We start from the raw sequence: 16,741 nt of genomic DNA on the forward strand, positions 1-16,741 counted from the left end.
TCCATTCTTTTTGTCTATATGGTCACAAACTCATGCCAATTCTATCTAATAATATATCCTTTCTCGCCATTCTCTTTCCCTCACTACTGCCATGTCTTCAAATCTTCGTTTCCTTTGTCTAACTGTAAAACCTTCTAAACTACAAATTCCAGAGTTATCTCTTTTATTAACTCTCTTTTTGTGAATAATTTCCAACATAAAAAAAACAGATAAAAATATAATTAATTCTCACAGCATCTAATTTAAAATAGTATTATTTTTCTTTAAGTTAATACCAGTAAGGGAATCTGTGAGCTTCTTTTCATTTGCATCCATATTGATAGTTGTAATGCTTCTAATACTCCAAAAATTCACATTCTATTTTTTTTATCATATGATTTTTCAATCTCTCTTTTTTAAACAGCTAATAGAGAAGCTGATGTACTATTTGAAGTATTATTTGATGAAGAATTTCCTGGAGGCTTAACAATAAGGTTTGTATTTCCAGATGATAATTGCACTTCATAAGTATGTCCATATGGCCAATGACTTTACATTACTTGCTTATTTGTCCACAGTTTCAGTTCCTAGTACGTGTGAGACTCATACTTGTTACTAGGGTTGTAACAGTGAATAAGACAGACATGGTTTCTACCCTCACAGAGATTTCACTTTAGTAAGGGATATAACTAACTTACTAAAAATAATTTTTTAATTAAAATATTACAAGTGCTGGGAAGAAGTATTAATAGTTCAGGTGTCTAATAGAGTGTGCTCTGTTCTGAGAGTTCTAGAAAGGCTTTCTTGAAGCGATGTTTAAAATGGGACATGAAGACTAGGTACTGAAAGAGTAGTAACAGGTGGTCAGAAAAACAGGATAGCATATGCAGCAGAGGACATTTTCACTCATTTAAAAGATTAAAAGAATGCAGGTGTGTCAGCCTCCGCAACTGTGTTAAGATTAGAGTAAGGGAAAAGAACAAGGACCACACTGTGCAGGAACTGGTAACCTGCTTTCAGGACATGTTAAGGATTGTGGTATCTTGGTCTTTATCCTTAAAGCAATGTGAAGCTATCAAAATCAAGAGATGTGACATAATCAGATTGTATTTTTGTGATGGTTAAATAACTTGAGGAATGGAAACATTCTTTGAATTGAGAGACATGATAACTCTTTGTCGTTTGTTTTAGTGAAATTGTAGACACTCAGGCTAGGTTGGAATGGTTTGAGGAGTGAACAGCCAGTGGAGTAAAGGAGACAAGAAACAACTGACCCTTGAGAAGTTTGACCTTTAAAGGGAGAAAAGATAACTGGCAGTTAGGATAACTGGCAACGGAGAAAATGAAAGATATACTCATCTGAATGCAGAGTTCCAAAGAATAGCAAGGAGAGATAAGAAAGACTTCCTAGGTGATCAGTGCAAAGAAATAGAGGAAAACAATAGAATAGGAAAGACTAGAGATCTCTTCAAGAAAATTAGAGATGCCAAGGGAAATTTCATGCAAAGATGGGCTCAATAAAGGACAGAAATGGTATGGACCTAACAGAAGCAGAAGATATTTAGAAGACGTGGCAAATACGACCCAGCATTTCCACTGCTGGGCATACACACTGAGGAAACCAGAATTGAAAGAGACACGTGTACCCCAGTGTTCATCACAGCACTGTGTACAATAGCCAGGACATGGAAGCAGCCTAGATGTCCATTGGCAGACGATTGGATAAGAAAGCTGTGGTACATATACACAATGGATTGTTACTCAGCCATTAAAAAGAATGCATTTGAATCAGTCCTAATGAGGTGGATGAAACTGGAGCCTATTAAACAGAGTGAAGTAAGTCAGAAAGAAAAACCAATATAGTATACTAACATATATATATGGAATTTAGAAAGATGGTAATGATGACACTATATGTGAGACAGCAGAAGAGACACAGTTGTAAAGAACAGTCTTTTAGACTCTGTGGGAGAAGGCGAGGGTGGGATGATTAGAGAGGGTAGCTTTGAAACGTGTATATTATCATATGTGAAGCAGATCACCAGTCCAAGTTTGATGCATGAGACAGGGTGCTCAGGGCTGGTGCCCTGGGATGACCCTCGGGGATGGGATGGGGAGAGAGGTGGGAGGGGGGTTCTGGATGGGGAACACATGTGTGCCCGTGGCTTATTCATATCGATATATGGCAAAAACCACTATAATATTATAAAGTAATTAGCCTCCAATTAAAATAAATTAATTAATTTAAAAAAAAGAAGAGGTGGCAAAAATACACAGAAGAACTATACAAAAGAGATCTTCACGACCCAGACAATCACAATGGTGTGATCACTCACTTAGAGCCAGACATCCTGGAATGTGAAGTCAAGTGGGCCTTAGGAAACATCACTACGAACAAAACTAGAGGCAGTGATGAAATTCCAGTTGAGCTATTTCAAATCCTAAAAGATGATGCTGTGAAAGTGCTGCACTCAATATGCCAGCAAATCTGGAAAACTCAGCAGTGGCCACAGGACTAGAAAAGCTCACTTTTCATTCCAATCCCAGAGAGGCAATGCCAAAGAATGCTCAAACCTCTGCACAATTGCACTCATCTCACACACTAGCAAAGTAATGCTCAAAATTCTCCAAGCCAGGCTTCAACAGTACATGAACTGTGAACTTCCAGATGTTCAAGTTGGTTTTAGAAAAGGCAGAGGACAGAGATCAAATTGCCAACATCCACTGGATCATCAAAAAAGCAAGAGAGTTCCAAAAAAACGTCGATTTCTGCTTTATTGACTATGCCAAAGCCTTTGACTATATGGATCACAACAAACTATGGAAAACTCTGAAAGAGATGGGAATACCAGACCACCTGACCTGCCTCTTGAGAAATCTGTATGCAGGTCAAAGCAACAGTTAGAACCAGACATGGAACAACAGACTGGTTCCAAATCGGGAAAGTACGACAAGGCTGTATATTGTCACCTTGCTTATTTAACTTATATGCAGAGTACATCATGAGAAACCCTGGTCTGGAGGAAGCACAAGCTGAAATCAAGATTGCCGGGAGAAATATCAATAACCTCAGATATGCAGATGACACCACACTTATGACAGAAAGCGAAGAAGAACTAAAGAGCCTCTTGATGAAAGTGAAGGAGGAGAGTGAAAAAGTTGGCTTAAAGCTCAACATTCAGAAAACTAAGATCATGGCATCTGGTCCCATCACTTCATTCAAATAGATGGGGAAACAGTGGAAACAGAGACTTTATTTTGGGGGGCTCCAAAATCACTGCACATGGTGACTGCAGCCATGAAATTAAAAGACGCTTACTCTTTGGAAGAAAAGTTATGACTCCTAGACAGCATATTAAAAAGCAGAGACATTGCTTTGCCAACAAAGGTCCGTCTAGTCAAAGCTATGGTTTTTCTAGTAATCGTGTATGGATGTGAGAGTTGGACTATAAAGAAAGCAAGCGCCAAAGAATTGATGCTTTATTTTTTTTTTCCTGAAAATACTTTTTGTTTATTTATTTTTATATTTTCTTTTTATTTATTTTTTATTGGAGGCTAATTATTTTACAATATTATATTGGTTGGTTTTGCCATACATTGACATGAATCCGCCCCGGGTACATGAGTTCCCCCTCTTGAACCCCCCTCCCACCTCCCTCCTCCCTTTATCCTCCCTCTGGGTCATCCCCGCACATCAGCCCCGAGCATCCTGTAACATGCGTCGACCCTGAACTGGTGATTCGTTTCACATATGACAACATACATGTTTCAATGCCATTCTCCCAAATCATCCCATCCTCACACTCTACCACAGAGTCCCAAAGACTATTCTATACATCTGTGTCTCTTTTGCTGTCTCGTATACAGGGTTATCATTTGCATCTTTCTAAATTCCATATATATGCATTAGTAAGAATTGATGCTTTTGAACTGTGGTGTTGGAGAAGACTCTTGAGAGTCCCTTGGACTGCAAGGAGATCCAACCAGTCCATCCTAAAGGAAATCAGTCCTGAATATTCATTAAGGACTGATGTTGAAGCTGAAACTCCAATACTTTGACCACCTGATGCCAAAAAGAGCTGACTCGTTTAAAAAAAGACCCTGATGCTGGGAAATATTGAAGGCAGGAGGAGAAAGGGACGAGATGGTTGGATGGAGGATGAGATGGTTGGATGGCATCACTGACTCAATGGACATGAGTTTGAGTAACCTCCAGGACTTGCTGATGGACAGGGAGGCCTGGCGTGCTGCAGTCCATGAGGTCACAAAGAGTTGGACACGACAGCTGATGAACTGAACTAGGAGATTTAAAGCAAGATGGTTGTATTGTTTGTTTTTAGCTTACCATGGCAGAGACCTCCTCAAGTCTATTTTGGGTGACCATTAATAGAAAGTTTAAAGTGACAGAAAAAAGGATTATTAGAATGAGAGGCACCATGGAATATTAGAATTGTGACCTCTCTCACTTAACTTTGGTATTTCCTTGGGTAGGTTAGTTAAAGGCATTCTGACTCTCAATATCCTCATCTGTAATGAAGATGTACACTTCACTAGGTGATTGTGAGAATTAAATGAAATCCTTTCCAGTTTTCCTTTCTTTTCTAAACACCAGCTGGAAAACTGAACTGAAGTTTGTTTAGTTTCTTTTCTCTTATGTTTTGATTAGTGGTAATTAAAATTAAAAGTGAATTACTCTTACTTAATCTCTTTGCATAAAATCACAGTCTTCAGTCCTTATAAGAAGTGATCACCTTCAGAGTGCTATTATTGTTTTGCAGTTTGAATGTGCCTGTTACCCAAAGACATTGTCTGTGCCTTAAAATGCAGCAGCAGAGTCTGGATCCCATATCTGATTTTGATTTTCGTTTGGTTACCAATAACCTTAGCCAAATGACTTTTGAAATATATTTTTAAGATTAACTTCTTTCTCAGGGTTTGTTTTTTTCCTCCTAGGGAGAGACACTGGATTTCTTGATTGATTGAGAGTTATATAAAAGATTGCCTGCCTGCAGTATATTCATTTCATAATGCAGAATCTTATAGTATAGTTCTCACAAAAATATTTTCTGGAAATCTTATAAAGATTCCTTATGAAAGAATTCTACTTCCCCATGATCTCAGAATATAAGAATATTATGTTCTAAAGAAGTGACAGAGTTGAAAGCTTTTGACCACAGAGGGCTTATTTTAGTATCTAAATACTTTTATCATGACCAAGAAGGAAGAAATCACAAATGCTTGTCTCTTAGCCTTCCCAGGTCTAGAACTTTAAGATGGGAAGATGAGGATAAAAAGAGCTGGATTCAACAATTGATCAGGAAATGGCAGTGATCACAGCTAACATTTTTCCTGTTGCTTCAGTAGAGCCACACTGGCTGCATACTGGGTAGCTTCATAACCCAGACTGTATAAATCACTATTTTTTTTTTTTTACAGAAGTTTGAAATTTAATTCATTAGTTAACTAAGCTATTCTGTTGCAAGCCTTCTGAGGACAAGCTTAGCTCACACACACACCCTTACACATACAGCTGCACCTCTAGAACATTTTTCTCCCACTTAATAGCACTGAATAGTCTATTCAAAAACTTTCCAGAGATATATCATCTTACAAATTGAGATCTTTCTCTGCTTTCAAGTTCCTGAATTTAAAAGTGATATTCAGGACTTCCCTGGTGGCCCATTGGTTAATGCAGGGGACACAGCTTCAGTCTCTGGTCCAGAAAGATTCCACATGCAGGAGGGTGGGAAGGATACTAAGCCTGTGCACCACAACTGCTGAGCCCACACTCTAGAGCTGCACAACACTGAGAAGCCACCGCCCAACTAGAGGGTAGCCCCTGCTCGCCACAACTGGAGAAAGCCTTCGCGCAGCAACTAAGACTTGGTGCAGCCATAAATCAATCAATTAATGAAAATAAAAATATTTATTAAATTATGAACAGTCCACCCAAAATTATTTGATTCTTCTCCCTGGCATATTTAGTTGCAGTTCCCTCTTACCCTGATAACAACTTTTTACTTTTAGGTGCTCACCTGGTAGAGGTTATCGACTGCCAACAAGTGCCTTGGTGAACCTTTCTCATGGGAGTCGCTCTGAAACTGGAAATCAGAAGTTGACAGCCATTGTGAAACCACAGCCAGCTGTGAATCACTATAGCTCAAATTCATCAGTTTCATCTGGGCATTTGGGAGGCCTGAACCATTCCCCTCAGTCACTTTTTGTTCCTACTCAAGTAAGATTTTTATTTAAATAATGAGCTTGAAAATAACTGTTTTCTCTTTATACATTTACTTCATGGATTAACTCATATTTTGAATTATATCACCCAAATGATCTATGTTATCCCCTACGAAATGACATTAATTTGAAAGGTAAAAAGGAGGGGACTATATCATGTTTATCAAAAGCAGTTTTCAAATGCCCACCATATAACTCATGTTTGATTTCCTTTATTTCATCTCCCTGAGGGCAAAACTTGAATTGTTTTATGTGAGATACTTGATTTAATTTCATGGCCTAAAATTTTAACCAAACTTTTAAATCCAAATAACAAGTTTATTATAGACTAATTAAACAGGTAAGTAGATGATAACAAGGAAACAAGCAAAAATCCTGTCAAATCTTGTAGGTAACTGCTGGGTTTTTTGGTGCATATTTATGTTTCAGTTTTCCTTAAGAAGTTTTTTGTACTTCCCCAGGTACCTGCTAGAGATGATGATGAATTTTGTAACATTTGGCAGTCCTTACAGGGATCCGGAAAGGTTCAACACTTGCAGCCACTGCTACAAGAGAAGGTTAGTATACCTTGCTTAATGGACATTTCATTTTTTTTATTTTATTTTATATTTCTCCTTTAGTTGTAGTGAACGGGGGCTATTCTGTAGTTGTGGTGTGCGGGCTTCTCATTGCTGTGGCTTCTCAGGCTCAGTAGTTGTATCACATGGGCTTAGTTGCTCCACGGCATGTGAAATCTTCCCCAGACCAGGGATCGAACTCGTGACCCCTACGTTAACAGGCAGGTTCCTATCCACTGTGCCTGCAGGGAAGTCCAAGACTCCTGGTTTTGAACTCACTTTATACCCTGAGGTAGTGTAGTGAAGATAAAACTGATATTAGACTCAGAATGAGGAAATCGGGTTTTGTGCCTCAAATTGCACAAATCTAATTTCCCTGGGCTTCTTTGGCCTCAGGTATAAAATTAAGGCATTGGACTTAGAGGAACTCTGAGGTCTTTTAAAACCCTAAAACAGTGTTATTCAAATATTCTAGAATGTATAGGGCTCCCTGGAGTTCATCCTCAACTCAAACTAATATCTAGGTCTTCTATAATCCAACCCTGCATAATTCTTAAAGTATGTCCAACTGTTTGGTAAAATGCTCTCTTCCAGTCAGATTGATCTCCTTACTTTTCCTCTCCCATAAACAGATAATTTCCATTTCAGGTTATATGTTTGCATTATTCCTTCCTTCTCTTTCCTCTCTCACTGCCAAAAGGTCTGCTGGCATATTACCACCAATTTCCTTTAGATGGAACTCAACACTTGGTATTTTGTATTTCCATAGACTCTTCTGTATGCATCTCCTGTTATTAAGGTGCTGTTTCATTGTTCATATCAGCTAAACACTCCCATATTTTTTCTCCTGTATATTCTAAGAATTATGAGCTATCACATATAACCCTTATATCCATGAAGCATTAATAAGCAGCCTGATATTCATCTAATGAGCAAATTCTAGAGAACTCAGCATGATTTATTTTTTAAGGTATACAAGCTTCTCGGAAAGGCAAAACTACAGAGACAGTAAAAACATCCGTGGTCTCCAGGGATTATTGGGAAAGGGAGAGATAATAGGTGGAGCACAGAAGATTTTTGGAGCAATGAATATATTCTGTATAATGGTAGATACATATCATTACACATTTGTCCAAACCCACAGAATATATAACAACGAGAGTGGAACCAATGTAAAATATGGACTTTAAGTAGCAGTTATGTGCCAGTGTTGGTTCATCAGTTGTCACCAGTGTACTACTCCAGTGGGAGACGATAATAATGGGGAAGGCTATGCGTGTATGGAGGTGGTGGAGGGGGGGAACAGGGGAATCTTTGTACCTTCTTCTCAGTATTACTGTGAACCTGTTGATAAAACTGCTTTTTTAAAAAGTCTTTTAAGAAACATTCAAGTCTTTATTGGCAGAATATACCAATACAACTAACGTAAATAGACATATAGGCATCAAACAGAATAATTCAAAAAGTATACTTAAAAGTGGAATATTTTCTTCTTAAAGTCTGAACTCATACCGTGAACATGGGTTTTAGAGTTAGGGCTCAGATGTTGGCTCTCCTGTTGTTTAGTCCTGTAACCATTATCATTTTGAGCCTCAGTTCTGTCATCTGTAACATGGAGTCTGAATACACCATAGGATTTTTATGATTGTAGCATTATTATAATGATGGTAAGATAATGCAAAGTACATCTTACTATGCCTGGCACATAACAGACACACAATATTTGTTCATACCAATCTATTGACCCTGATGTTTTGATTCCCTGTTTTAGCTCAGAATTCCCTGAAATGAACTGCTATAGCCCAAATCCCCACCAGCCATTGTGCTGTACAGATGGAAATCTCTTGGCCCTTTTCTTTAAAGACCAAAGAACCCTAGATGTTCCTGTGCATGTGAGTTCACTAGACCTTCCTTCACACTTTGGTGCATATCACAACTGTTTTGGAGCATGTCCACTGCCAACTAGATCATGAGATGCTTTTGCTCATACCCAGTGTTCATTCGTCTATGCTCAGAAGAAAATAAATAGGGTCCACCAGAAGCAAAATTAATCATTATAGAAAGATTAATTCATATTGAACATCTCCAGCCCCTACTCTGCTTCTGCCTCCCAGTTCAGCTATGGCAAGTTATCTGTCTCTTTTTGCCTTCCCACCTCTTCTCCCTATCAGAAAGCAAAAAGATCAGATATGATCTTTATATGAAACTTATTGATATGTCATTTTGCTAATTTTGTCCATTCATGTGCTGTCTCAGTTACAGTAGCTTTACAATCAGTCTTGCTATCTGGTAAGAGTAGTCTTCCAGCACTTAGATACCTTGACAACATGAATATTAATTAATAAAGGTCAGGTGCTGGAGGAAGGGATGTGGAAGGACTAATATCCTCAACTTTTATAACATAGGGGCAAGAATAATAATTTTTTTTAATTCATTAATGGAAATATTTAAAGAAGTCAAGAGACTAGTACTCATCCTTTACCTTGAACATGTCCAGTTCTCGCTTCTTAACACTTACTCATTTCCCATCTCACATACTCTAAAGGTCGGGTTACTTTGAAGCAAATTTAGAAAGATCTTTAGAGGCTAATATTTCTGTTGTGAAGAAACATTCAACTAAAGTTTAATCTTTAGTTTCTGTATTAACTTCAAACAAAATTAAACTTAATTCTTTCTGTTGAAAGCACTTTTGTAAAGTGATTGTTTTCTATGTACCTTACTATCTAGTGCATAGAGAAGTGTCTGGAGTGATGATCATAATGTCAATAATAGTTATTTCAAGGGTGGTAGAATTTGAATGGTTTTCTTAAAATCTCTTTACTTTTCTGAATTTCTGAATCTTTTTCTAGTGAAGCCTATAATTTTTACAAAAAAATAATAAAGTAACTATTAAGCATTGAGGAAGAGAAGCAGTTTTAATATTAAGAGTTTATTTAAATCATTTATAAGAATTTTAACTTTCAGGGTGCAGTTCTACCTCAAGAAATAAATCAAGTAACTCAACATCATAAAACTGGCTTTAATGACAACAGCGTTAAGCAGAGAAAACATGAGCCTCACAGAAAATGTAAGTTATGAGTTAGAAAGTATACATATGGTGCTAAGTGCTTCCTTTGATTTTTATAAATTAACAGCTTTATTGTTATAATTCACATATCATAAAATTCATCCTTTTATAGTTCAATCAGTGTTTTTTTAGTGTTTTCACAAAGTTGTACAACGAATGCTAGTATCTAAATTTAGAACATTTTCATCACCCCAAAAAGAAATATCGTACTTATTAGTAGTCATACTCATTAGTCTGTACTTACTAGTAGTCACTCCCCTATCCCTGGAAACTGCTAATTTACTTCCGCCTCTGTGGATTGACCTGTTCTGGACATTTCCTGTAAACTGAAACATAAAATATGTGATCTTTGAGACCGACTCCACTCACTCGGCATAATCTTTTCAAGATTCATCCATGTTGTAGCATATATCAGTACTTCATTCCTTTTTAGGACTGAACAATTTTCTATTATATGACTACAATGTTTTGTTTATCCGTTCTCCCACTGATGGATATTTGGGTCATTTGCACTTTTGTGTTATAATAAATAATGCTACTGTGGATATTTATGTACAAGTTTTTGTGTGTACACCCTGGTGGCACAGACGGAAAAGGATCTGCCTACAATGCAGGAGACCCAGGTTCGATCCCTGGGTTGGGAAGATCCTCTGGAGAAGGAAATGGCAACCACTTTAGTACTTTTGCCTGGAAAATCCCATGGATGGAGGAGCCTGGTAGGCTACAGTCCATGGGGTCGCAAAGAGTCGGACACGACTGAGTGACTTCACTTTTGTGTGAATATATGGTTACAGGTCTCTTGAGTATATATGAAGTAAAGGAATAACTGAGTCTTTTATTTGCTGAGTTAACTGAGTTAACTCTATGCCTAATTTTTTATGGAACTACCACACTGTTTTCCAAAATTGTTGTACCATTTTATGTTTCCACCAGCAATATATGAGGGTTCAATTTCTTCACATCCTCCACAACACTTGTTATGGAGTGTTGTTATCCAACTTTTTTGTTATAGTCATCCTAGTAAAGTGGCGTCTTCTTGTGGTTTTCATTTCTAATTCATTAATAACTAATAATGCTGAACATGTTTTCATGTGCTTATTGGCTGTTTATTTATCTTCTTTGGAGAAAGGTTCAAATCCTTTGTTCATTTTAAACTTAGATTGCCTTCACTGGAGGAGGAAATGGCAACCCACTCCAGTATTCTTGCCTGGAGAATTACATGGACAGAGAAGCCTGGCAGGCTATAGTCCATGGGATCGCAAAGAGTCAGACAGGACCAGTGACTAACACACAAACCCAGCCCACTTGAATCTGCATCCTAACCCAGGAGACAGTTAAGGCACAGAGGGTGGCAGGATGAAGTGTCATTCCAAACCCTACAAGATAGGGGCGAGGTGGGGGAAGTGGGTGAGGTGGGGGAAGTGGACGGAGCCAAGAGATAAGCTTTCAGGGGTCCACGCCTGCGTGGAGGGCTTCCCTGAGGAGGAGGCAGGTAAGATGAGGCCAAGAGGGTGTGTGAGTGTTAGCTTGCGGAAAGGGAAGGACAAACGGTTCTGGGAAGAGGTTAGAGGGCCAGGTGTGCGAGTAGCCAGTGGGCCCAGGGTGTGTGTGCAACACCACACTCCATGCCAGGGTTGTGGTGGGGTGCCTTTGCAAATCCTGGACTTTGGGAAGGTGCTAGTGCTGCTGGGGTCCCAGGGACACAAGGCAGGCAGTACAAATTCAAACTTTGGCGGTGACACACCCTGCAAAGCAGATGAGCCCCCACATACAATGCAGGTGAGAAGAGCCAGACACAGAAGGCCATAGAATGTGTGATTCCATTTCTGTTAAACGTCCAGAACAAGAAAAATCCACAGACATAAAGAGTGGATTTGTGGTTGTCAGGGTCTGGGGGAAGATAGGGGGGTGACAGCTAATGTGTCTCTCAGGCCGGAGGCAAGTGTGGCTATCCTGAAAGGAGAGTGCACCCCAGTAAGGCACGCAGACAGCTGGGAAAGTGTGCCAGCCTGTACCCCACTGCTTCTGGTACCCAGCCCCAGGCAGTGGCAGCCCTGGCAAGGGAGTACCTGTGTCATTGGCCAAGCCTTGGTGACCATAGGTCTTGGTGGCCATAGGTCTATGGCCACTCCACCCTGAATTCTGGTAGCAGCAGGAGTGTATTGGGATGCAGCCTGCCCTCTCCTTGTACCCCTGAGTTTTTAAGAATCCTGGCCAAGCCCAGGCTTCTCCATGCTGGGCCTCTGGCTTCTCTTCTGGAAGATGGAACAACAGCATCATCCTCAGTGGACAGTGGTCAAGTTTAAGGGTGTTTGTACCAAGAAAAGACTGAATCAGCTGAGCTGCCCTTATTGACTCCTTGGAACAGCCATTGGGTTCTGGGTTCCATCAGGAAGACTCAGTGCTTTTATTAATGACAGTAGCAGCAGCAGCAATAGTAGTAATAACAATAATGGGAGGACTAGTGTGAGAACATAAGAACCATGACCTTGCACTTTCACATACTGTGGCAGTTGAGTTCAAAGCCTCAGGCTACCTCTCCTGGGAAACCGCGCCTCTAAGAAGTCAGGTCCCTGTGAAATGCCACGCGCCTTACGAGCCTTCAGTTCTTCACCTGCAAAGTGAAAAGAGCCAGATACCCAAAGTTTAAATTAAACTGGGTCAGGAACACTGCCCAGAGGAACAAATCAGCTAATCCTACCTTGATTTACAGTTTTGGTCCCCAGGGGGTTCTCTCTCTCTCTCTCTCTCTTTTGTTTGTTTGCATCCAAGTTAAAAATACATTGCTTGAAAATAAAATCTTTAAAAGTTAGGTTGTCTTTTCATTCTTGGGTTGTAAGAGTACTTTTAATATTCCATATCCTATGAAGTACTTTTTATAAAGTTCTATGTACTATATGCTGTTCAGATATTTGATTTGCAGATATGTGCTATCATTCTGTGGTTGTCTTTTAACTTTCTTTACAGTGTCCTTGAAGCACAAAGTTTTTAATTTTGACCAAGTCCAATTTATCTATTTCTACTTTTTCTCTGGTTGCTTGTGCTTTAGGTATCATCTAAGAAACCATTTCCTTCTCCAAATGGCAGCCCACTCCAGTGTTCTTGCCTGGAGAATCCCAGGGACGGGGGAGCCTGGTGGGCTTCCGTCTATGGGGTCACACAGAGTTGGACATGACTGAAGTGACTTAGCAGTAGCAGCAGCAAGAAACCATTACCTAATTCAAGGTCACAAAAATTTACACCTGTATTTTCTTCTAAGAGCATTACAGTTTTAGCTGTAACATTTAGGTCTTTTTTCCATTTCTGAATAAGTGCATATATGGTATGAGTCCTTATTCACTCTTTTGCATATAGACATCTAGTTGTCCCAGCACTGTTTATTAAAAGACTGTTCTTCACTCATTGAATTTTCTTTGCACTCCATTGAATTGTCCTGGCGCTCTTGTCAGAAATCAGTTGACCATAGATGCGTAGGTTTATTTCTAGTCTCTAATTGCATTTCATTGATCTATACTCCATCTTTTTATGCACAACACACCATCTTCATTACCATAGTTTTGTTATCAGTTTTGAAATTGAAAAATTTGAATCCTCCAACTTTGTTTTTCAAGATTATTTTGTCAAGTTCTGGTCTCTTGCATTTCCATATAAATTTTAGGATCAGCTTGTCTATTTCTGCAAATACGGCAGCTGGAGTTTTTATAGGGATTATACTGAATCTGTAGTCCACGTTGGGTAGTATTGTCATCTTCAATAAGCCTATTTCTTTCAATGATGTCTTATAGTATTCAGTGTATAAGTCTTGAATTTTTTGTTAAATTTATTACTAAGTATTTTATTCTATTACAGTTGTCAGTGGAGCTGTTTCCTTAATTTTGGGAGCATATTATTCATTAATATTTATAGAAATAAAACTGACTTTTGTATATTGATCTTGTATTCCTCCACCTTGTTGAACTTATTAGCCCTAGTTTTTTGTGGCTTCCGCAAATGTAGTTTTACTTCTTCCTATACAATCTGGATGCCTTCTGTTTATTTTTCTTGCCTAATTGTGGCTAAGACCACCAGTTAAATAGAAGTGGTGAGGGTAAGCATCCTTGTTTTGATCTTAAGGGTAAGCTTTCAGTCTTTTATCATTAAATATAATGTTAACTATGGGGTTTTGGTAGCTGCCCTTTATTAGGTGAAGAAGTTTCTTTGTATTCCTATATTGTTGATTTTTTTTAACCTTGGAGGGATATTAGTTTTTGTCATATGCTATTTCTGTGACTTTTGAGATGATCACATGGATTCTGTCCTTGACTCATTCTATGTGTTTTTTTTCATTGATTGTTTTTCATATGTTGAACCAACCTTGCATACCAGGGATAAATCCCACTAGATCTTGGTGTATAATCCTCCTTATACACTACAAGATTCTATTCACTGGTATTTTGTTGAGGATCTTTGCATCTGTATTCATAAAGGTCATTTGTAATTTTCTTGTGATGTCTTTAATTTTGGTATCATGGTAATACTGGGCTCATAGAATGTTGGAATAACACTTTGAAAGAGCTCTAGCAAAAAAAAAAAAAAAAGGAGCTCTAGCCTCATTCTCATCTCAAGTAGCAGCCAGGCTATGGATTTTCACCAAAAAAATACTGCCTGTTTTTTTTCAAGCCTTCGTGGAACTGGAGAGTAAGGGATGGAACTGGGTAGGGCAAGTTAAAATGTCACAAAGCTCACTGTTTTTACTAAGGTTCAGTCTTTTTTCTTGAAGAAATACATCCCAGATTGTTGCAAGTCTTTGATTAATGTCCATCATTCTGAAAAGTAGGATTCTGGTAATTTATATTTATTTTCTTGTTGCTTTTATGGAGGAAAGAATTTGTAGAGGTCCTTCAGTATTTTTGCTGATGTCACCTCATTAACCACATTTTGAGATAAATTTAAATTTTATTTAGAGTAATCCAGTTGCCTTTTTGTGTATATAGACACTTGCCTATTACATTACTCCAGGGACTTTCCTGGCAGTCCAGTGGTTAAGACGACATGCTTCCATTGCAGGGGCACAAGCTTAGTCTTTGGTTGGGGAACCTAAGATCTTCCATGCTGCAAGGCATGGCCAGAAAATTAAAAATAAATAGATAAATAAATTCAAATTACAGATTTTTATTAAGAATATGTGCAAGTATTTTGTTGTTAATATTCTCTAACATATTTTATATATTTTGACTCTTTTCATTCGTTTCAGTAGTCCACTGTGTTTTAGGCACAGTAGGGAATACAGATACACAGATAAGAATCTTCATCTTACAGTTACTTTTTCTCTTCTCTTGATCACAGTATTCCCAAATTATATCAAATTGTTCTTCATGTTCAAAATATGACTCTTTTGTTATTCATGTATTTATTTATTCAGTTGTATTATGTGCAAGGTATTGTTTTAGGTGCTGGGGATAAGTCAGACAAGTTTTCTGACCTAATGGACTTTATATTCTAAGGTTGAGACTAATTATAGGCAAAGAGTAAATTCCATAATCTGTAGTAATGATAAATCTATGATGAAAAATAAAGCAGAGTAAGAAGATTGAGTGATGCAAATGCTGTTTTAAATAGGGTAGTCAAGTAATACCTCTTCAAGGACACATTTGAATAGAGACCCAAATGAAATGGAAGTAGAATCAGCTTGATGAACAGCTTTCCAGCAGAGGAAATACCAACTGCCGAGTCCTGAGTCTAATTGAATTGTCTTTATAAAATGTTTTTCTAAAACCTATTTTGAAAAAACTTTTCTTGTTTTATAACTTTGGTTCAGATTTTTTATTTTGTTTTGCACCAATATCTATATGTTATTTTTGTTTCTTTTATATTTTAAGTTAAATATAGATTCATGTCCCCATAAATCTGATAATTAAAGCTTCAAGATTTGATAGTTAATTAAAATGTTTGTGATTTTTCTTCAAGTTATTCTTTATATAAAAGTATGTAAGCCATTTACATTATGTGGAATTCCAGTTAGTTTTCTTGTGTGTCTCAACAAAGGTTTAATGTTGAATCATGTCATATTATTTTTAATTTTCCTTCTTTTTTGCAGGAATTCTTCCTTACCTCCTCTCTTTTTTACCCTCTCTGTTCTCTCTTCCCTTCCCTTCTCATCTTCGTGCCTTCCTTCCCTTTTCTCTCATTCCATCCCCTCCCTCCCTTCCATCCCTTCCCTCTACTTCTTTCCTCATCTTCTCTTTCCTCTTGTGTCCTTCTTTCTTCCTCCTTTTTTTCTTTCTTCCTTCTTTCCTTCTTCCTTTTTCCCTTCCCTCCTTCCTCTTCTAATCTATCCTTTTTTGTTTTCTTTCTGTTCTCCTAATTTCCCCTTAATAAGAATACTAGCTTCCCTGGTGGCTCAGAGGTTAAAGCGTCTGCCTCCAATGCGGGAGACCCGGGTTCGATCCCTGGGTCGGGAAGATCCCCTAGAGAAGGAAATGGTAACCCACTCCAGTACTCTTGCCTGGAGAATCCCATGGACGGAGAAGCCTGGTAGGCTACAGTCCACGGGGTCGCAAAGAGTCGGACATGACTGAGCGACTGAACAGAACAGAACAGAATGGAAGAATGCTAGCATAGCTTCCTTATTGGTCTCTTACTCCTTGTATATAATAAGCCACTGCTATATTTTAATTTTCTTAAAGCACAATTCTGATCAGATTCCTACCTGATCAAAGCTTTTCTGTGATTATGCCCATTACCTCCAGTGTAATTCATAGTCTTCAGTTCTTGGCAGATTATGGCTTCAGCCTGCTCCTCTAGTTCAACTAAGCTGCATCATACTTCTTAGCCTCCAGCAGAACTTATCTATTTAGTGTGTCACAAATATTCCTTGCTTTCTGCTTCTCCTATTATTTGTCTTTTCTCTTATTATTTC

At 38.3% G+C, this 16,741-nt stretch overlaps 1 protein-coding gene across 6 annotated transcripts in view; it reads left to right on the top strand.

Annotated features, from left to right (window-relative positions):
• XRN1 (5'-3' exoribonuclease 1) overlaps window positions 1-16,741 on the top strand; it is a 108,816-nt gene that overhangs the window by 72,337 nt on the left and 19,738 nt on the right. For all 6 annotated transcript variants that reach the window (XM_088840090.1, XM_055412415.2, XM_055412407.2 and 3 more), the window contains exons 30-33: window positions 404-473; window positions 6,007-6,214; window positions 6,681-6,776; window positions 9,741-9,843. In XM_088840090.1, coding sequence (XP_088696216.1) covers window positions 404-473; window positions 6,007-6,214; window positions 6,681-6,776; window positions 9,741-9,843 — 477 coding nt within the window. The remainder of the gene's footprint in view (window positions 1-403; window positions 474-6,006; window positions 6,215-6,680; window positions 6,777-9,740; window positions 9,844-16,741) is intronic.

This window comes from Moschus berezovskii, chromosome 1, assembly GCF_049115385.1.
Source record: "Moschus berezovskii isolate FMDL1 chromosome 1, NW_MosBer_1.0, whole genome shotgun sequence".
NCBI lineage: Eukaryota > Metazoa > Chordata > Mammalia > Artiodactyla > Moschidae > Moschus > Moschus berezovskii.